We start from the raw sequence: 23,351 nt of genomic DNA, 5'->3' as shown, positions 1-23,351 counted from the left end.
ACTGAACTGATGATGACTCTAAGAAAACTCAATTATCAATGAATTAGAAGACTGGTGCACACTAAACATTTCTCGGAATAAAGCATTATTCTCTGGAGCAAATTCAATTCTGTTAAATATCACATTAAAGCACTGCCACCAAATAAAGAAACGGACATTAAAATGCTGTAATTCAGCATTATGAAAAGCTCAAGCACTTATTTATAACAGTACATTTGCATAGATATAATAAAATGACATCATTGAATGAACAATGCCCTGGAGTTGATATTTCATTGGATGACTATCATGAATATTTTAATATGTGGGGTTCATCAGGGCAGTACATCTCTTAGTGTTTATTGCAAACTTGTTCTGTGATAATCCTGTCTAATCATATCATTGTGCTTTACTTTTCTCACTCTCAGCCCTCCAAGTTAATCATAGGCATAACATTTACACTGTTTTCCAGGGAGTCCTGGGTCCCATAGACTCAATAAAAACATACACATCACGTAAAAGTCAACGTGATTGTAAGGCCACCACCCGATTGGCTGCTGCAAACTTCTGGGTTCGATTTGATCTCAGTCTGCCTTTCTCCCTAATACTGTGCATCTTGTACTTGACTTTTGTCAATGTATGTTTCACCATATGTTATGGAATGGGATACAATTCTACAGTATTTCTGTCCAGGAGCCAGTAGAGCATCTGATTTAGAGAGCTTTCAGGGCTGTTGTGTCACCACCTCTGGTGCTTGGCTATTCCCCGGCCAAAAGCACGATTCCCCCGAAATTGTCATTCAGTAGCACGAAAGCCAACTGAGGGCCAGTGATATGTACTGCTTGCTTATGTTCCTCAATCTGGCGTACCAGGATTTTGAATGCCATACAAATGTGTCGCTGTATCTTTCTATTTAAACATGGTGATACACAATCATTACGGTGGTGTGGTTCGGGCAGGTTCACGGTTCGAAACGTGATCATTCCGCGACCAGAGAGAGGGAAGGAATCAGGTGTGATGATGCGAGCCCGGAGTACTGTTGATAACACAGTGCTTAGTTGGGGGATCTGGTGGCAATGCTGAGGAACAGATGGGACGTGGATGTGGCCTCCACTGCTGAGGCCGATCCCGGTGTACGCACCTCCTACATACGCCTAGGGCTGTGTGAACGGAGCCCGTCCAAAAAACTCCTGGCACCAAGAGGAACTCATCACCATCTGTCTCCCGGGACAACAACCGACCTCCCTTAAGCAGAACTTCTCCTTCTATCTTCCACCACCCGTCTCTCTCTACTCAGTAATGCAGGCAGAATGGGAGACCACGGGAAAAACGCCTCCACTGTAATTAAGAAATGTCAGGGTGTCTGTTCAATAGGTTTATGACAACCTTTAACATAGGCTTAGCCTTTCTTTTATTATGCTGTCAGTTTCCATTTTCATGACGAAGGAGAACTTTATTCGACAAGGAGGGAAAGCGCCTTGTCGGTATGTCCACTGATTTTTCTTACTTAATAACACACATTTCAATCGACGTGTATTTGGATGGTGAATCCTTGGATTGTAAGGAGAATTGAGTAATCTTAACTTCCAGTGTGGGGACTGAAATCTGTGCAGGCCCCAATCTGTCTAACTTTGCATCAACCCAGAGGAGGGAATTACGGCATGGGGCACAGTTAGCGTTACAGACACCAGTCATACAGCACCGATGCCAGCTACACACCTCAAGCCCTGCTCTGGTTCTTCTTTCTGACTCACAGTGGTTCGAGGGCAGGGCATCACCAGCACTTGTTATCAATAATAAGCAGTGTTTGGGAGCAGTAATTAGGTGTTCCGAAGGGAACATGTCTGAGATGGGGGGGCCTGGGGGTAACGAGGTGGGCTGGGGGTGGGTGAGATAATGATGACACAGTCCTTGGGAGGAGAAGGAGGCGGGCACAGCAGGTGGGGTGGGGGCATACAGGAGGGGGAAAGAGTGGGAAGGGCTAAAACGAGGAGGAAATGCAGTCCAAGTGTCTATCCATTATGACGTTTACAATTCCCTACCGGAAGCTACAGGTAACTGCCGAAATAATGGAAACACTTGAGTAAATGAAGGATACAAAGTACATTGAAAACAGGTGCTTCCACACAGGTTTGGTTCCCGAGTTAATTAAGTAATTAACATCCCATCATGCTTAGGGTCATGTATAAAAATATTGGGCAGGCCATTATTTTGGCTACCATGTCTACGCACCCATAGGATAACAATGCCCCCATCCACAGGACACGAGTGGACACTGAATGGTTTGATTAAAACGGTGTAAACCATATGCCATAGCCGTCTCAGTCACCAGATCTCAACCCAATTGAACGCTTATGGTGAGATTCTGGAGCGGCGCCTGAGGCAGCGTTTTCCACCGCCATCAACAAAACATCAAATGATGGAGTTACTCGTGGAACAATGGTGTCGCATCCCTCTAATAGAGTTCCAGACACTTGTAGAATCTATGCCGAGATGCATTGAAGCTGTTCTGGCTCGTGGAGGCCCAACATCCTATTAAGACACTTTATGTTGGGGTTCCTTTATTTTGGCAGTTTACTGTATATATTTAGCTTTAGGTACCACTACAGGTACCACTACAGGTACCTAAAGGTACGCACTTCTCCGCAAAGGTTTATTTTTTTCCACTATGGCGTGTGGGATGAAGAGAGTCTGTTTCCCAAACACTGAGTAGAGTTATATCTATGTTGCTAATCACTTTAGGTCATTCTGATGAATGACGACACAAACGAATCGTACTATTTGGTTACTTGAGTGGAAGTGAAACAGTTCTAAATGAAAAGTTTCTGGGGAACTGGGAACCTAGGTAAAACATTGGAAATTAATTGTTAGCTTTTAGAGTTCTCTCATTACAAAGAGGGGCAGAAGTCAGAATGGGGGCAGGTAAACATCCTGAATAATTAATTTGTTTGAATACTCAGGTTGGGAGCAGATTGTGACATGGGATTTGCAGAAATAACACACACAAGCAAAGAGTTAAGACAAAATAAACACAATATTCCTCTGTGCAGTTTAGCAGAATAGAACATAATGCTAAGAAATTATTGTTGTTACTTTCTGTTTTTTTTAACAGAGTTACCAAAATAGTTCAGATTCACTGGAAAAGTATTCTTCTGGTGTTCGATCAGACAAGTCAGATTGCAACGCCAGTTAGTGCAAACTATCATAATACACTGTACCATTTTATGTTTCCATGATTCATTATTAGGAGTGAGTCTGTTTTCCAAACGTAAAATGACATTCACAAGCCCGTGTTTTTCAACTGTAGCTACCCAGCGTGCCAGACTCTGGTCTAATGGTAACGTTGGGATTTTATCCCCAGGTCCTCCGCTTGCCACTTCTCTCTGTACATCACACTCATCTCTCCATCTAGTTCTGGTCTTTCTTAAAAGGACCAGTGCAATCAACACTATGAGGTTGGAATAATCATTTCAAATTGTGAAAATGCCCTTTCGGTTTAAGAGCTGTTTGAAAACACTGCCTGAAATTTCTGCCTGTTTTGGTGGGATGGAGTTTTGGCCTGCCTGGTGACATCACCAGTATAGAAATAGCACACATAGAACATATCTACCGTTCTTAGACTTGCTTTCAATGAGAATGAAAAAAGTTACATATTTCAACTTTAATAGACTAATAAGAAAGAGTTCCAAACTTCTCTGCCAATAAAGGTGGTTTTTCCCTCCCAATTTAGACCTCTCCCAGACAGTCCTATCAAAATTATTGCTTGAAAAATTGCTCTTTGCTAAGAAGCAATTTGTATTTGTTTTTTGGCCATTTTTATGGAATACAATTACAGTAAGCTACTTCATTGTTACCCAAATGGATATTTATCATGATGAATAGCCCTTGGCTCAAAACAGAAATAACATCAACAACATGCATGCCAGTCTTTCCTGGTTGGGTTCACAAGAGATTAACTGCTTCTCTTCTAGTTTTTATGATATATTCATATTACTGTGATGAAAATTCCAGATTGTCTGTATAATCAAATAACATTCAGCTCAGACACCCAGACATACCCCACAAGACATGCCACCAGGGGACTCTGGAAAAACGAAATCACGTTAATGCAGTTTCATACAAAGTCATGATCGTGTCGAACTCCCATCTCCAATTACTCAAGCATCAATTCATGGAACAGTGGGGAATGTGAGGGGACACACAAATACAATATTTTTTAGTTGTATTATTTGTATATGGTTGTATTTTAAACGTGTGTGACTGTCCTTGTCTATCAGTGTTTTGTTGCTGGTCATGTTTTGTGTTTTTTTTGTAAACCCTATGAAGAGCAGCTGCTGCTTCTACAGAAGCTAATGGGGATCCAAATAAACACAACTTATAGCAACCACACATTTAGACGTGGAGCACGTTATGATTGGCCAGTAAGGGGTCAAGCCTCGACACATTTACAACTTGTTTATTAATCATTACCCAGCCCTGGTTGTGAAAATATCCAAAACATTTTGGACACAACCACAAACCTATAGTGCTACCACCAGTGCTACGATTTACCATTGCTTTAGGTCTGTTATAGAGCCTATTGAGTACTAGGTGTACTTGACTGATGTCATTGACAGAATAAAATATTTTACATTCACTAAGATTGTTACTAAACGTGCACCCCGTGCAGACTACAAGTTGAATGTGTAAGAATGCTAAGATAATTGAGAGAGATAATAAGAACAAGTGGGCTACACTGGGCTTGACTGTACACTCGACTAGAGGGAATTAATCAGCTGGGCTTTCTTTAGCCACCGGCCCTGGTACATTTCTCTTTTCCCCACATCGCCCTACTCTGCCAATCAATCACACTATTACACTCTGATGAAGGCTCTGTGGCTATTTCACACAGCAAATAAATTGGAGGGAAGGGGTGTTTGGAGCTTCTCTGAATGGAGCATTGACTAATTCCTGTGGATGGATGGACAGAACAGGCAGACGGACACATACCCACGGTCCTGTCCTGCTGTCCTATGGAGGAGATGGATATTAACAGTACACTTTTATCACCATTATTCATAATCGGCTTAATCTGACTAGCTCTTCCAGTGGCTGATTCTACAAAGTAACATAAACAAAATCAATAATTCAGAGCTGGAAAGCCAGAAGGGAACCTGTACAGAAGAGACACAGCATGATGTCCCTATTGTGCTGGAAAGGTTACTATACAAAAGGCCCATTCCAATTTCATGCTTCATGCAATCTGAACCACTCCTGTAAACTCATATGGTTTTCCCTCAAAAGTGTGCAACTAAGTTTTTAGTTAGGAGAGAATCTTGTATGCGGTGTATCCGTGACTTAAAATACCTTTTGGTTCAGAATGTCAGTATTGCGTGTAGTCAAAGAAATGTACACTGCATTTGACTGTATGCTCTGTGACAATGAGCCAAGGATCCTTGACAAAAACTGCTGTTCAGAGTCACAAAGAGTCCCACGAATGATGAAATGCATGGGTAATGTCTATCTAAAAGTTGATGAACAAGACTAGAGATGTTCAAAAGTATTTATATTCGGTTGTGTTATGAATTGGGAAAAACATTTTCTCCCATCCCGCAAAAGCTTAAAATAAGATGACACTGATGGCTACTATTAAACAGAAATGTTGTACTTTATTTAGACAATGGTTATCAAAAAAGAGCACAAATTATTTTGAAAGTGTAAAGTAATTCTACAAAATGAGCAATTCCCTTCACTTGCCTTTTTAAATCCCACCTCACAAAAAAAAAAAAAAGCCTTTTTCCTCCACATATCCAGCATGGTTCATGAAATATTAAACTCCTGTACAAAAGGGATACAACACAATGCCAAACAAACTGCACAATATTTGGGCCATACATGTGTTCGCTCTAACTTTGCTGAAAAATAACTTATTTTATTATTATTTGGAGAAGTTCTGGTTGTGCAGAACCTAAATAAAAAGGTTACGCACAACGAGGGGGCTGGAGCAGGAGCACTGAACAATTTATTATATGGCAAACATTTGGACAGCTGTGAGATTGGGTTAATGTGTGAGATTGGGTTAATGTGTGAGATTGGGTTAATGTGTGAGATTGGGTTAATGTGTGAGATTGGGTTAATGTGTGAGATTGGGTTAATGTGTGAGATTGGGTTAATGTGTGAGATTGGGTTAATGTGTGAGATTGGGTTAATGTGTGAGATTGGGTTAATGTGTGAGATTGGGTTAATGTGTGAGATTGGGTTAATGTGTGAGATTGGGTTAATGTGTGAGATTGGGTTAATGTGTGAGATTGGGTTAATGTGTGAGATTGACAAGGAGAATGTGTGAGATTGGGTTAATGTGTGAGATTGGGTTAATGTGATTCTAGAAAACATAAAAATGATTGGGTTATGTTTGAGATTGGGTTAATGTGTGAGATTGGGTTAATGTGTGAGATTGGGTTAATGTGTGAGATTGGGTTAATGTGTGAGATTGGGTTAATGTGTGAGATTGGGTTAATGTGTGAGATTGGGTTAATGTGTGAGATTGGGTTAATGTGTGAGATTGGGTTAATGTGTGAGATCCCTCATTGGACGGCATGAGAAAAGACCCATTACAACAATCTCATGGGTTAATGTGTGAGATTGCATTTAATGTGTGAGATTGGGTTAATGTGTGCAGATTGGGTTAATGTGTGAGGCTACTTAATGTGACCGAGATTTCCTTTAAACAGGTTAATGTGTGAGATTGGGTTAATGTGTGAGATTGGGTTAATGTGTGAGATTGGGTTAATGTGTGAGATTGGGTTAATGTGTGAGATTGGGTTAATGTGTGAGATTGGGTTAATGTGTGAGATTGGGTTAATGTGTGAGATTGGGTTAATGTGTGAGATTGGGTTAATGTGTGAGATTGGGTTAATGTGTGAGATTGGGTTAAACGTGAGTAGACGCATTAATGACATCATCCTACACATTGGGAGGACAACAACAAAATTCTAATCAAACCACCGGGACTGCCACTACTGCCTCAGCCCTATGTGTCAATGAGGGAGGAAGAGACAATAGTGGCAGTCTTGGCATGTTTGATTAGATCCCTTCTCCCTCCCATTCCAACCCAGTTGGCTTCAGGAGGAAGACTATAAGGCAGTGACATACAGTCCATAAACAACAGTGCTGATTCCTACATGAACAACAGAGGTTGAAGAGCAGGTGAAGTCTTATTAGATGGGGTGTCAGCACAGTTTCCAATTGAACTTCCCCCCCGCTGATTCCTCATTGCCTACACGTGTCGTGGAAGGCCTCCAGGGTACGAAAGTCTCTCCAGGTCGGGGGAAGGCCCTCCTGCAGAAACTTCCCACAACGCTGACACGGGGTCTGGAACAGCTTGATGTAGCTTCTTAGCCAGGTCTGACAAGGAGAAAAGAAAAGAGAAATTCAGGCAGGAAGACAGTGATATATTTCTCAGAAGGACTCACCAATAGACTGATTCTAGTAAAACATAAAAATGTTGGGCTATTTTGATGAACATATGAGCTGACATGGTGAGAGAGAGAGAGATAGAGAGCGAGGAGGACAGAGACACAGAGCACCAATGTGGGGATTGTGGTCGATCCACCCAGGGGTGTGAGTGGAGTCTCTCCACATCCTCGGGCCCCCTTCTCTCTCCCAGCCCATCAGTCGGCCCCAGCCAGCAACACTGCCAGACCTCCCTCACACAGTCACACACCTGTCAAACCTATTCACTGGCACCATCCATCTGCAGGATTAAAAACCTGCTCCTCGATTCATCACCGGCCAGCGTAATGATCACCACCCTCATTGGACGGCATGAGAAAAGACCCATTACAACAATCTCATGTTAGCGCTGCGACGAGAACACTACGGTTAAAGGTAAGTAGAGAGTAATGCATTTGCAAAGCCTATGGAATAGCAACTGCAAAACAGGTGCAAAGAAGCCATATTTGTGTTATTGCTTAGAGGCTACTTAAGACGGGACCGAGGCCAACTGTTCCTTTAAACAGGATTGATTGCTAATGTCTTTCTAGACAGAGTCAAGTTGTAAACGAGGACAGGCTTGTAATGGTGGCGCCCGGGTGTTGCCCTTGAAGCCGAGCCGTTGATCTGTCTGATTGGACCCAGCCACCACACCCCGGCCAGGCCAGATCAGAATAGGTCTCCAACACCGGAGTGGCTAATTAATCTCCCTCACCTCAGCACTAAGAGCACAGGTCTGCAGAGTGGACAGTCGGGCTATTTAAAAACATCAAGTAGGGCGGGCACAATTACTGCATAACTGGTGGTTATGGATGAAGACTGCCATGAAAATAAAATACCTGTCATTCTTTTCGTGTGGAACAAACAGATGACTGAAGACAGGATAGCCAGGCATTAGTGCAGTTGAGTCTGTTCTGCCGTAACATTACGTTTTTACAACATGAAACTTTAGCAAGGTGTTGTAGCAAACCAGTCTTTGGTTGCCTAGCAAAGCCCCCCTCCCTGCAGCAGCACATGCTGTCAGGAGCGGGGCAGAGAAGGAAATGTGTGAATTTTAAAAATGCTATTATATATATAGTTGAAGTTGGAAGTTTACATACACCTTAGCCAAATACATTTCAACTCAGTTTTTCACAATTCCTGACATTTAATCCTAGTAAAAATTCCCTGTTTTAGGTCAGTTAGGATCACCAATTTATTTTAAGAATGTGAAATGTCAGAATAATAGCAGAGAGAATTATTTATTTCAGCTTGTATTTCTTTCATCACATTCCCAGTGGGTCAGCAACTTACATACACTCAATTAGTATTTGGTAGCATTGCCTTCAAATTGTTCAACTTGGGTCAAACGTTTCGGGTAGCCTTCCACAAGCTTCCCACAAGAAGTTGGGTGAATTTTGGCCCATTCCTCCTGACAGAGCTGGTGTAATTGAGTTAGGTTTGTAAGGCCATCTTTTTCACACACGCTTCTTCAGTTCTGCCCACACATGTTCTATAGGATTGAGGTCAGGGCTTTGTGATGGCCAGTCCAATACCATGACATTATTGTCCTTAAGCCATTTTGCCACAACTTTGGAAGTATGCTTGTGGTCATTATCCATTTGGAAGACCCATTTGAGACCAAGCTTTAACTTCCTGACTGATGTCTTGAAATGTTGCTTCAATATATCCACATAATTTTTCTTTCCTCATGTCAATCTATTTTGTGAAGTGCACCAGTCCCTCCTGCAGCAAAGCACCCGCCACAACATGCATCACGGTTGGGATGATTATCACACAAATGATTATTATTATTTGACCATGCTGGTCATTAATGAACATTTGAACATCTTGGCCATGTTCTGTTATAATCTCCATGTTATAATAACCCGGCACAGCCAGAAGAGGACTGGCCACCCCACATAGCCTGGTTCCTCTCTAGATTTATTCCTAGATTTAGGCCTTTCTAGGGAGTTTTTCCTAGCCACCGTGCTTCTACACCTGCATTGCTTGTTATTTGGGGTTTTAGGCTGGGTTTCTGTACAGCACTTTGAGATATCAGCTGATGTACGAAGGGCTATATAAATACATTTGATTTGATGGTGTTCTTTGGCTTGCAAGCCTCCACCTTTTTCCTCCAAACATAATGATGGTCATTATGGCCAAACAGTTGTATTTTTGTTTCATCAGAACAGAGGACATTTCTCCAAAAAGTAAGATCTTTGTCCCCATGGGGCGGCCAGGTAGAGTAGTGGTTAGAGCGTTGAACTAGTAACCGAAAGGTTGCAAGTTCAAATCCCCAAGCTGACAAGGACAAATCTGTCGTTCTGCCCCTGAACAGGCAGTTAACCCACTGTTCCTAGGCCGTCATTGAAAATAAGAATTTGTTCTTAATTAACTGACTTGCCTAGTTAAATAAAGGTTAACATTATTTGCAATGTGCAGTTGCAAACCGTAGTCTGGCTTTTTTATGGTGGTTTTGTAGCAGTTGTTTCTTAATTGCTGAGTCGCCTTTCAGGTTATGTCGATATAGGACTCATTTTACTGTGGATATAGATACTTTGTACCCGTTTCCTCCAGCATCTTCACAAGGTCCTTTGCTGTTGTTCTCGGATTGATTTGCACATTTCACACCAAAATATGTTAATCTCTAGGAGACAGAATGCGTCTCCTTCCTGAGCGGTATAATGCCTGCGTGGTCCCATGGTATTTACACTTGCGTACTATTGTTTGTACAGATGAACGTGGTACCTTCAGGCATTTGGTGATTTTTGCTCCCAAAGATGAACCAGACTTATGGAAGTCTACAATTTGTTTTCTGAGGTCTTGGCTGATTTGTTTAGATTTTCCTATGATGTCAAGCAAAGAGGCAATGAGTTTGAAGGTAGGCCTTGAAATACATCCACAGGTACACCTCCAATTGACTCAAATTATGTCAATTAGCCAATCAGAAGCTTCTAAAGTCATGACATAATTTTCTGGAATTTTCCAGGCTTTTAAAAGGCACAGTAAACTTAGTGTATGTAAACTTCTGACCCACTGGAATTGTGATACAGTGTATTATTATAAGTGAAATAATCCGTCTGTAAACAATTGTTGGAAAAATTACTTGTGTCATGCAGAAAGTAGATGTCCTAACCGACTTGCCAAAACTATAGTTCATTGAGAAGAAATTTGTGGAGTGGTTGAAAAACAAGTTTTAATTGACTCCAACCTAAGTGTATGTAAACTTCCGACTTCAACTGTATACATTTTATTTTTCTTCTTCTTTCTATTCTAACAGTTATAACGGGGACCGCGGTCATTTGGCTGACCAATTACTGTCATCCAAAATTCCATGACCGTCACAGCCAACAAGACACTAATGCATAATCTTGCCCGCACTCCAGGAAGTAAGGAGTAAAAACCTCCAATGGTACCTGACACATCACGCAGTAACAATGACAAGTCTATAGTACAGTACGCTTCCTGAGGTACTTCCTCCATAGGACTGTACATGTGGAGACTGGTTACAAGCTTCAGCGGGACAGGGGAACTTTGCCCGACTCACAACCACTAATTACAGTGGCGCGCGAAAGTATTCACCCCCCTTGGCATTTTTCCTATTTTGTTGCCTTACAACCTGGAATTAAAATAGATTTTGGGGGGTTTGTATCATTTGATTTACACAACATGCCTACCACTTTGAAGATGCAATATATTCTGAAACAAACAAGAAATAAGACAAAATAACAGAAAAGGGCTTTTTTAAATGTAACCATTACAACCATTGCAGTAATATTGTACAGAATAAGTATTTTGTTGACACAGCTTCCAAAATGGAGTATTACGTCGAGCATTTCAATAACTGCAAAACCACTCATGTCATCTACAGAATGGAATGTCCACAGTGCAAGGTGTTCTACATTGGAGGGACAAAAAGACGCCTTCAAGACCGCTTAGTGGAACACAAGTACGCCATACGGGTAGGCAATGAAGACTACCCCATGGCAAGGTACAAGTCCCTACACCATGACAACCCTGCCTCCCTACAAGCTATGGGTATTGATCATATTCCGGCCTCCATTAGAAAAGGGGACCGTCTTAAACAGTTAAACCAAAGGGAACGTTTTTGGATTTACAAACTACAGACCACTAAATACCCTGGTTTAAATGAAGATCTGTATTTACAAACTACAGGCCACTAAATACCCTGGTTTAAATGAAGATATGGATTTACAAACTACAGGCCACTAAATACCCTGGTTTAAATGAAGATATGGATTTACAAACTACAGGCCACTAAATACCCTGGTTTAAATGAAGATATGGATTTACAAACTACAGGCCACTAAATACCCTGGTTTAAATGAAGATATGGATTTACAAACTACAGGCCACTAAATACCCTGGTTTAAATGAAGATATGGATTTACAAACTACAGGCCACTAAATACCCTGGTTTAAATGAAGATATGGATTTACAAACTACAGGCCACTAAATACCCTGGTTTAAATGAAGATATGGATTTACAAACTACAGGCCACTAAATACCCTGGTTTAAATGAAGATATGGATTTACAAACTACAGGCCACTAAATACCCTGGTTTAAATGAATGAAGATCTGGAAATTTACAAACTACAGGCCACTAAATACCCTGGTTTAAATGAAGATATGGATTTACAAACTACAGGCCACTAAATACCCTGGTTTAAATGAAGATATGGATTTCTCACCCTTCCTGTAGGGTCGTGATGGGTCCATTTGCTGTCATCTAGTGGACATTTTGCTCTATTGCCCTCAGCTATGGTTAGACTGTTGTTGTTCATGTTTTGCTGTGTTCTAGTGTACTATGGTATATTTAGCTTTCTTATTCTTGACACTTCTCCCAGTCATATTTAAGGTTAGAACTACCTTTTAGTGTTCTGATACTTCTAGTTTGGAGTTGTATTTTTATGATAACATAGCTACAGTATTTCAATGTGTATAGTATTGTTTATAGGTGTGTCCAATCAATTGTGTAACCACTCCCTCTTCCAATTAGGGCTAATTGATAAGCTGTTAAAAAGAGGACCTTGTAATTCCTCTTTTTTTTTTACTCCCTGACGAAGGCCATGCAGCCGAAACGCGTCGGTTTAAAAAAAACTTTGTTTCTATTGAACATGCCATACTAATAAAGGCATTTTAATAAATTATATGAAGAGTGCCTTGGTCCTCCTTTCTTTTTGATGACCAATTTACCCCTTTTACCAAAGAGCACTTTCTATCTACCAAAATGTACTATTGTGTACCTTAGTAGTGCTTCCCTTCCTCCTCTTTCTATTAAAAAACACAGAAAACTTGAGCATTCATAACTATTCACCCCCCCAAAGTCAATACTTTGTAGAGCCACATTTTGCATCAACTACAGCTGCAAGTCTCTTGGGGTAGGTCTCTATAAGCTTGGCACATCTAGCCACTGGGATTTTTTCCCATACTTCAGGGAAAAACTGCTCCAGCTCCTTCAAGTTGGATGGGTTCCGCTGATGTAGAGCAATCTTTAAGCCATATCACAGATTCTCAATTGGATTGATGTCTGGGCTTTGACTAGGCCATTCCAAGACATTTAAATGTTTCCCCTTAAACCACTTGAGTGTTGCTTTAGCAGTATGCTTGGGGTCATTGTCCTGCTGGAAGGTGAACCTCCGTCCCATTCTCAAATCTCTGGAAGACTGAAACAGGTTTCCCTCAAGAATTTCCATGTATTTAGCGCCATCCATCATTCCTTCAATTCTGACCAGTTTCCCAGCCCCTGCTGATGAAAAACACCCCCACAGCATGATGCTGCCACCACGCTTCACTGTGGGGATGGTGGTCTCGGTGTGATGAGGTGTTGGGTTTGCGCCAGACATAGTGTTTTCCTTGATGGCCAAAAAGCTCAATTTTAGCCTCATCTGACCAAAGTACCTTCTTCCATACGTTTGGGGAGTCTCCCACATGCCTTTTGGTGAACACCAAACGTGTTTGCTAATTTATTTCTTTAAGCAATGGCTTTTATCTGGACAATCATCCGTAAAGCCCAGCTCTGTGGAGTGTACGGCTTAAAGTGGTCCTATGGACAGATACGCCAATCTCCGCTGTGGAGCTTTCCAGCTCCTTCAGGGTTATCTTTGGTCTCTTTGTTGCCTCTATGATTAATGCCCTCCTTGCCTGGTCCGTGAGTTTTGGTGGGCGGCCCTCTCTTGGCAGGTTTGTTGTAATAATAATAATAATAATAATAATAATATATGCCATTTAGCTGACGCTTTTATCCAAAGCGACTTACAGTCATGTGTGCATACATTCTACGTATGGGTAGAATTGTTGTTGTTGTTGTGGTCCCATATTCTTTCCATTTAAATGGTGTTCTGTGGGATGTTCAAAGTTTTGGATATTTTTTTATCACCCAACCCTGATCTGTACTTCTCCACAATGTTGTCCCTGACCTGTTTGGAGAGCTCCTTGGTCTTGATGGTGCCACTTGCATAGTGGTGCCCCTAGCTTAGTGATGTTGCAGACTCTGGGGCCTTTGAGAACAGGTGTGTGTATATATACTGAGATCATGTGACAGATCATGTGACACTTAGATTGCACACAGGTGGACTTTATTTAACTAATTATGTGACTTCTGAAGGTAATTGGTTGCACCAGATCGTATTTAGGGACTTCATAGCAAAGGGGGTGAATACATATGCACGTACCACTTTTCTGTTTTTTCTTTTTTAGAATTTTTTGAAACAAGTTATTTATTTCATTTCACTTCACACATTTGGACTATTTTATGTACATCCATTACATGAAATCCAAATAAAAAATACATTTAAATTACAGGTTGTTATGCAGCAAAATAGGAAAAACACCAAGGGGGATGAATACTTTTGCAAGGTATTGTATCCAGTAATAGCCTGACAGTATTTAACCCCTTCCTCAAAAATGTGTTACTGAGCTTTCAATCAAAAGCAGGCACTGTAATAGTACTGTAGGTGTGATAAGATGCCTAGAGACAGCAATGCGAGTGCAATCCATCGGCTATGTGCATATGGTGAAGATATGGGACCAAAGACAGAGTAGATTATCAAGTAGTGGAGCTCAGTCACGGGGTGGGAGTGGGTTATGTAGAGGGTTTGCTTTGTGAATGTGCTCACCATGAAGGAACGTACCACCACGTCGGGCATCTGGGGGAGTTGGTAGTGCAGCAGAGCAGTAGTGGCATGATCCGTAACCTTAGAGAAAAAAAACAGGGCTTGTAAAATCACATTGTCGCTGAATATTTGTAAACATTCCAATTCCCTCTGCTAAGCCTGAGACAATACAATCACATTAAGTCTGCCAGTTCTTTTTCAATTCAATATGATTTTATGAGCAAGTGAGTACTACATAACTTAATCAATAAAAGCTGTCAAGTGAAACATGTTTTCAAGGCCTGAGCAATCATTACTCGACTTTCTAAATAACTAATAGAAGTCTGCTAGACCAGCGCAGGGAGCAATCCTGGAGCAATCCTAATCATAGAATATACTGTACCAATCTCTCCCTCCTACACATTCACTTGGCAGTGACTAGGCGTCTAATTATTCTTAATATTTTGACCAAAATGTAATATTCATCCCACATGCAATTATATGCGCCCATTTATTATGTAACTTTGATGAACCAAGTTATTCTGACAAACAATTGCTGTGTCCAGTCAATATGTCCATTGCTATTGCATTTTGACCATCTGGAGACGCATGACGAGTGTTTGGCTATTACTAGCACATGGCAGGCAGTACAGTACATGCGCAAGGAAAACATATCAAAACCGGGGGGAAAAGTTCTCCCCAAAGAAGATGTAAGGTATATGACTGGACAGGTAACAAAGTAAGAGGCTTCGGTCACAAGTCAGACCTTACCAGTGCAATGAAAGATGGGAGGGGAAGCTGAGAGGTGCCCTGCTCCTCCCTCCCTCCCCATCAGACCGGGTCTGTTTACATTAGGGTGAGAAGAAATAAACATACTGTAGTTTACCAATAAAATGGTCTGACGGTGAAGTGGACATACACTGTATTTATATCCTAAAATAAAGAAATTCTCCCATTACAATACATTTGAATGGAAAGTTAGCAAAAATAGATAAGATCTTGCTACCGTGGAAAGGAAAATACCTGTCTATTTGTGGGAAAATCACCCTGATTAACTATTTAGTCATATCCCAGTTTACCTATTTGCTTATGACCTTGCATACACCTAGCAACTTGTTTTTAAAATTATTTGAGCAAAGAAGGTTACATTTTATTTGGAACGGCAAGCCAGACAAAATTAAACGGGCCTATTTATATCATGAATATGAATTCGGGGGGCAGAAATGATTAAATATTAAACCATTAGACCTCTCACTAAAAGCTTTAGTCATTCAAAAGTTATACTTAAATCCGAACTGGTTCTCTAGAAGATTAGTAAGAATATCTCACCTCATGTTCAAGAATGACCTTTTCCCTTTTATTCAGATTACAACCTCTCACTTTCGGTTATTTGAAAATGAAAGCATTTCCAAAATATTACTATTTTTAAAACAAGCCATAGAAAGTTAGTTGCAACTTCAACCTTTTTGGGATAGGGGGGCAGCATTTTCACTTTTGGATGAATAGCGTGCCCATACTGAACTGCCTCCTCTGTCCCATATGCTAATATATGCATATTATTATTAGTATTGGATAGAAAACAGAGTTTTCTGTCGTTCCAATGCTTTTCTTCAGACAAAGAAATTCTCCGGTTGGAACCTTATTGATGATTTATGATAAAAACATCCTAAAGATTGATTGCATACATCATTTGACTTGTTTCTACGGACTGTAATGGAACTTTTCGAGTTTTTGTCTGTAGGAAGTGCTTGCGTCTCACGAAGATGGATTACTGGGATGAACAAGCTAACAACAAGTGGCTAAATGATGGGCTTTATGGAAATTTATGGAACAAATCAGTCATTTATTGTCGAACTGGGATTCCTGGGAGTGCCTTCTGATGAAGATCAAAAGGTAAATGAATATTTATAGTGTTTTTTCTAGCTTCTGTTGATGCCAAAATGGCGGATATTCCTCTGGCTGTTTTGGGTTTTGAGCGCCGTTCTCAGATTATGCTTTTTCCGTAAAGTAAAAAAAAAATCTGACACAGCGGTTTAATAGAGGTGAAGTCTATCTTTAATTCTGTGAATAACACTTGCATCTTTTATCAATGTTTATTATGAGTATTTCTGCAAAATCACCAGATGTTTTGGAATCAAAACATTACTGCATGTAACGCGCCAATGTAAACTGAGATTTTTGGATATAAATATGAACATTATTGAACAAAACATACATGTTTGTGTAACATGATGTCCTATGAGTGTCATCTGATGAAGATCATCAAAGGTTAGTGATTCATTTTATCTATACTTCTGCTTTTTGTGACTCCTATCTTTGGCTAGAAAATGGCTGTGTGTTTTTGTGACTTGACTCTGACCTAACATAATCATATGTTGTGCTTTAGCTGTAAAGCATTTTTTAAATCGGACACGATGGGTAGATTAACAATAAGTTTCTTTCATTTGCTGTATTGGACTTGTTAATGTGTGAAAGTTACATATTGCTAAAAAATATTTTAGAATTTCGCGGCCTGCCTTTTCAGCGGAATGTTGTCGAGGGGTTCCGCTAGAAAGGTTAATCCAACAGAAAAGACAGAATATATTACAACAAATATGATGGTTAAACTCAAATATAGTAATTGATAAAAACAAAAATGTTGATTTTATATATACATTGGGGCAAAAAAGTATTTAGTCAGTATTTAGTCAGCCAATTGTGCAAGTTCTCCCACTTAAAAAGATGAGAGGCCTGTAATTTTCATCATAGGTACACTTCAACTATGACAGACAAAATGAGAAGAAAAACCCCCAGAAAATCACATTGTAGGATTTTTAATTAATTAATTTGTAAATTATGGTGGAAAATAAGTATTTGGTCACCTACAAACAAGCAAGATTTCTGGCTCTCACAGACCTGTAACTTCTTCTTTAAGAGGCTCCTCTGTCCTCCACTCGTTACCTGTATTAATGGCACCTGTTTGAAGTTGTTGTCAGTATAAAATACACATGTCCACAACCTCAAACAGTCACACTCCAAACTCCACTATGGCCAAGACCAAAGAGCTGTCAAAGGACACCAGAAACAAAATTGTAGACCTGCACCAGGCTGGGAAGACTGAATCTGCAATAGGTAAGCAGCTTGGTTTGAAGAAATCAACTGTGGGAGCAATTATTAGGAAATGGAAGACATACAAGACCACCGATAATCTCCCTCGATCTGGGGCTCCACGCAAGATCTCACCCCGTGGGGTCAAAATTATCACAAGAACGGTGAGCAAAAATCCCAGAACCACACGGGGGGACCCTGTGTGACCTGCAGAGAGCTGGGACCAAAGTAACAAAGCCTACCATCAGTAACACACTACGCCGCCAGGGACTCAAATCCTGCAGTGCCAGACGTGTCCCCCTGCTTAAGCCAGTACATGTCCAGGCCCGTCTGAAGTTTGCTAGAGAGCATTTGGATGATCCAGAAGAAGATTGGGAGAATGTCATATGGTCAGATGAAACCAAAATATAACTTTTTGGTAAAAACTCAACTCGTCGTGTTTGGAGGACAAAGAATGCTGAGTTGCATCCAAAGAACACCATACCTACTGTGAAGCATGGGGTGGAAACATCATGCTTTGGGGCTGTTTTTCTGCAAAGGGACCAGGACGAATGAATGGGGCCATGTATCGTGAGATTTTGAGTGAAAACCTCCTTCCATCAGCAAGGGCATTGAAGATGAAACGTGGCTGGGTCTTTCAGCATGACAATGATCCCAAACACACCGCCTGGGCAACGAAGGAGTGGTTTCGTAAGAAGCATTTCAAGGTCCTGGAGTGGCCTCGCCAGTCTCCAGATCTCAAGCCCATAGAAAATCTTTGGAGGGAGTTGAAAGTCCGTGTTGCCCAGCAACAGCCCCAAAACATCACTGCTCTAGAGGAGATCTGCATGGAAGAATGGGCCAAAATACCAGCAACAGTGTGTAAAAACCTTGTGAATACTTACAGAAAACGTTTGACCTCTGTCTCATCTTTTTAAGTGGGAGAACTTGCACAATTGGTGGCTGACTAAATACTTTTTGTCCCACGGTATACAGTGTATACAGATACACTGCCGATTTAGCAGGTTTTCCTACTTACAAAGCATGTAGAGGCCTGTCATTTTTTAAATCATAGGTACACTTAAACTGTGAGAGACGGAATCTAAAACAAAAATCCAGAAAATCACATTGTATGATTTTTAAGTAATTAATTTGCATTTTATTGCATGACATTTAAATAAAGACGTATAAAAGTTTAATTTAAGGACCCCAAAATTGACAGATGTGCCATATAGATTGCAAAATAGTTGGGAAGAGATTTTCCGCACATTGTTTATGAACTGACACACAAAACAACGCTGGATAATTGTTATGGCGCTGAAGAACATGGCTGACGTTTTACATTCTCCCAACCAATTGTGCCATTTTTTTTGCGTAACTTTCATAAAAACATAATGTTGCTGCTACCATCTCTTATGACCGAAAATAACTTCTGGACATCAGAAAAGCGATTACTCACCACGGACTGGAATAAACTTTTTCCTTTAACGAGTCTGACGAGAAGGATATCCTGCTTTCACTGGAACAGGCCCAGATCCAAGCCTTGTTTGTGCAACCAGAAAAAAATAATCCTAGACCTCCTTTATTCCACACACAGAGATGCATACAAAGCTCTACCCCGCACTCCATTTGGCAAATATGACCATAATTCTATCCTCCTGATTCCTGCTTACAACCAAAAACTAAAGCAGGAAGTACCAGTGACTAGCTCAATAAGGAAGTGGTCAGATGACGTGGATGCTACACTACCAGGCTTTTTTGCTAGCACAGACTGGAATATGTTCCGGGATTCATCCAACAGCATTGAGGAATTACACCTCCTCAGTCATCGGTTTCATCAATAAGTGCATCGATGTCGTCATCCCCACATATCCCAACCAGAAGCCATGGATTACAGGAAACATCCGCATCGAGCTAAAGGCTAGAGCTGCCGCTTTCAAGGAGCGGAAGACTAATCAGGATTCTTATAAGAAATCCCGTTATGCTCTCAGACGAACCGTCAAACAAGCAAAGCGTCAATACAGGATTAAGATTTAATCCTACTACACCGGCTCTGATGCTCATCAGATGTGGCAGGGCTTGAAAACTTTTACAGACTACAAAGGGAAACCCAGACCACTATAGTTCCTGTGCCCAAGGAAGCGAAGGTAACCTGTCTAAATGATTACTGCCCCGTGGCACTCACGTCGGTAGCCATGAAGTGCTTTGAAAGGCTAGTCATGGCTCACATTAACAGCATCCTCCCGGACACTCTAGACCCACTCCAATTCGCATACCGCCCCAACAGATCCACAAATGATGCAATCTCAATCGCACTCCACACTGCCCTCTCTCACTGAACAAAAGGAACACCTACGTGAGAATATTGTTCAATGACTACAGCTCAGCGTTCAACACCATAGTGCCCACGAAGCTCATCACTAAGCTAAAGACTCTGGGACTAAACACCTCCCTCTGGAACTGGATCCTGGACTCCCTGATAGGCTGCCCCCCCAGGTGGTAGAGTAGGCAACAACACGTCTGCCTTGCCTATCCTTAACACTGGGGCGCCCCTCAGGGCTGTGTACTTAGTCCCCTTCTGCATTCCCTGTTCATCCACGACTGCGTAGCCAAACACGACTCCAACACCATCATTAAGTTTGCTGACGACACAACAGTGTCACCGACAAGGATGAGACGGCCTATAGGGAGGAGGTCAGAGAACTGGCTGTGTGGTGCCAGGACAACAACCTCTCCCTCAATGTGAGCAAGATTAAAGAGCTGATCGTGGACTACAGGAAAAGGCAGGCCGAACAGGCACCATTAACATCAACAGGGCTGTAGTGGAGCGGGTCGAGAGTTTTAAGTTCCTTGGTGTCCACATCACCATCAAACTATCATGGTCCAAACATACCAAGACAGTCGTGAAGAGGGCACGACAACACATTTTTTCAAGATTTGCCACGGGTCCCCAGATCCTCAAAAGGTTCTACCGCTGCACCATCGAGACCGGTTGCCTCACCAGGTATGGCAACTTCTCGGCATCTGACCGTAAGACGCTACAGAGGGTAGTGCGAACGGCCCAATACATCACTGGGGCCAAGCTTCCTGCCATCCAGGACCAATATAATAAACGGTGTCAGAGGAAAGCCCATGAAATTGTCAGAGACTCGAGTTACCCAAGTTACAGACCATTTTCTGCTACCGCACGGCAAGTGGTACCGAAGTCTAGGACCAAAAGGCTCCTCAACAGCATCTACCCCCAAACCATAAGACTGCTGAACAATTAATTTAATCACCACTGGACAATTTACACTCCCTTTTGTACACTCCGAAAAAGAGGGAAACGAGGCGGTCTTCTGGTCAGACTCCGGAGACGGGCACACCGTGCACCACTCCCTAGCATTCTTCTTGCCAATGTCCAGTCTCTTGACAACAAGGTTGATGAAATCCGAGCAAGGGTAGCATTCCAGAGGGACATCAGAGACTGTAACATTCTCTGCTTCACGGAAACATGGCTCACTGGAGAGACGCTATCCGGGGCGGTGCAGCCAACGGGTTTCTCCACGCACCGCGCCGACAGAAACAAACAACTTTCTGGTAAGAAGAGTGGCGGGGGCGTATGCCTCATGACTAACGAGACATGGTGTGATGAAAGAAACATACAGGAACTCAAATCCTTCTGTTCACCTACACTCGCATTAACATCTGCTAACCATGTGTATGTGACAAATACAATTGGATTTGATTTGATTTGCTGTTACTACTTATGTACAGATTACTTCAACTAGCCTGTACCCCCCGCACATCGACTCGGTACCGGTCCACCCCTGTATATTGCCTCGTTATTGTTATTCTTATTGTGTTACTTTTTGTTATTACTTTTTATTTTAGTATACTTGGCAAATATTTCTTCTTCTTGAACTGCACTCTTGGTTAAGGGCTTGTAAAGTAAGCAAGTCTACATGTGACAAATAAAGTTTGATTGGACTAAATTATTACACAAAATTATTGCAACCAATAGAATGTTATATATATGGGGGATACAACCATCCCAGCTCGGCAGATTTTGCTGCAAAGAGACAGAATTATTAGATCATTTGTTTTGGTACTGTTTTAGTACATATGTAGATTGTTTTTGGTCGCAGGTTCAGGAATGGCTTAAGAATTGCAACATTTACCTGGAGCCAACTTTGCAAATAGCACTGCTGGGTGACTTAAAAAGTCATAGTCAATCGATTAATAATATAACAAATAGTCTTAGAATTTTTTGTATCTTTAATTTACAATATGTAGAATCTATGAAAATATTGGATGGTGTTCAGAGACAGATGGGAGGGGTTGAGTGGAGCTGAAGGATGGGACTAAAAACAAACAAACGATAACAATTGTAAAACTATACTGTGTCCGTAAAATGCAAATAGTATGTATAAGCTGGAAGTAGAAGCCTAAGAGTTGTTGTCCATTAGTAAAAAATAAAGCAAAAAAGTAAAGAAAAACCCTGGAATGAGTAGGTGTGTCAACTTTTGACTGGTACTGATTCTTTAAAGTAGCCAACCTTTGCCTTGATGACAGCTTTTCTCGCTCTTGGCATTCTCATAACCAGCTTCATGAGGTGTGCCTTGTTAAATGTTAATTTGTGAAATTTCTTTCCTTCTTAATGCGCTTGAGCCAATCAGTTGTGTTGTGACAAGATAGGGGTGGTAATACAGAAGATAGCCCTAAAAAAACAAATCTATATTTTGTCAAGAACAGCTCAAATAAGCAAAATAAACAACAGTCCATCATTACTTTAAGACATGAAGGTCAATAAATGCAGAACATTTCAAGAACTTTGAAAGTTTCTTAAAGTGCAGTCGCAAAAACCATCAAGCGCTATGATGAAACTGTCTCTCATGACAACCGCCACAGGAAAGAAATACCCAAAGTTACCTCTGCTGCAGAGGATAAGTTCATTATAGTTACCAGCCCAAATAAATGCTTCACAGAGTTCAAGTAACAGACACATCTCAACATCAACTGTTCAGAGGAGACTTTGTTAATCAGGCCTTCATGGTTGAATTGCTGCAAAGAAACCACTACTAAAGGACACCAAGAAGAAGAAGAGACTTGCTTGGGCCAAGAAACACGAGCAATGGACATTAGATCGTGGAAACATGTCCTTTGGTCTGATGAGTCCAAATTTGAGACTTTTGGTTCCAACAGCCGTGTCTTTGTGAGATGCAGAGTAGGAAAACGGATGTTTGCCGCATGTATGATTCCCACCATTTAGCATGGAGGAGGTGGTGTGATGTTGTGGGGGTGCTTTGCTGGTGACACTGTTAGTGATTTATTTGGAATTCAAGGCACACTTAACCAGCAAGGGTACCACAGCACTCTGCACTGATACGTCATCCCATCTGGTTTGCGTTGAGGGGGACTATCATTTGTTTTTCACCAGGACAATGACCCAACACACCTCCAGCCTGTGTAAGGGCTATTTGACTAAGAAGGAGAGTGACGGAGTGCTGCATCAGATTACTTGGACTTCACAATCACCTGACCTCAACCCAATTGAGATGGTTTGGGATGAGTTGGACCGCAGAGTGAAGGAAAAGCAGCCAACAAGTGCTCAGCATATATGGGAACTCATTCAAGACTATTGGAAAAGTATTCCAGGTGAAGCTGGTTGAGAGAATGCAAAGAGTGTGCAAAGCTGTCATCAAGGCAAAGGGTGGCTACTTTGAAGAATCTAACATTTGTTTAACACTTTTTTGG

At 41.3% G+C, this 23,351-nt stretch overlaps 1 protein-coding gene across 3 annotated transcripts in view; it reads right to left on the bottom strand.

Moving 5' to 3' along the window:
- Positions 1-6,694: 6,694 nt before the first annotated feature.
- LOC118358044 (mediator of RNA polymerase II transcription subunit 27-like) overlaps positions 6,695-23,351 on the bottom strand; it is a 111,307-nt gene continuing 94,650 nt past the window's right edge. For all 3 annotated transcript variants that reach the window (XM_052478551.1, XM_052478550.1, XM_035735424.2), the window contains 2 exons: positions 14,574-14,651; positions 6,695-7,362 (listed from right to left, as the gene is read on the bottom strand). In XM_052478551.1, the coding sequence (XP_052334511.1) occupies positions 7,228-7,362; positions 14,574-14,651 (213 nt within the window). In that variant the 3' untranslated portion in view covers positions 6,695-7,227. The remainder of the gene's footprint in view (positions 7,363-14,573; positions 14,652-23,351) is intronic.

This window comes from Oncorhynchus keta, chromosome 25 (assembly GCF_023373465.1).
Source record: "Oncorhynchus keta strain PuntledgeMale-10-30-2019 chromosome 25, Oket_V2, whole genome shotgun sequence".
In the NCBI taxonomy this organism is placed as follows: Eukaryota; Metazoa; Chordata; class Actinopteri; order Salmoniformes; family Salmonidae; genus Oncorhynchus; species Oncorhynchus keta.
The sequence above is the reverse complement of the archived record's forward strand: the minus strand, read 5'-3'. Positions and strand labels throughout refer to the sequence as shown.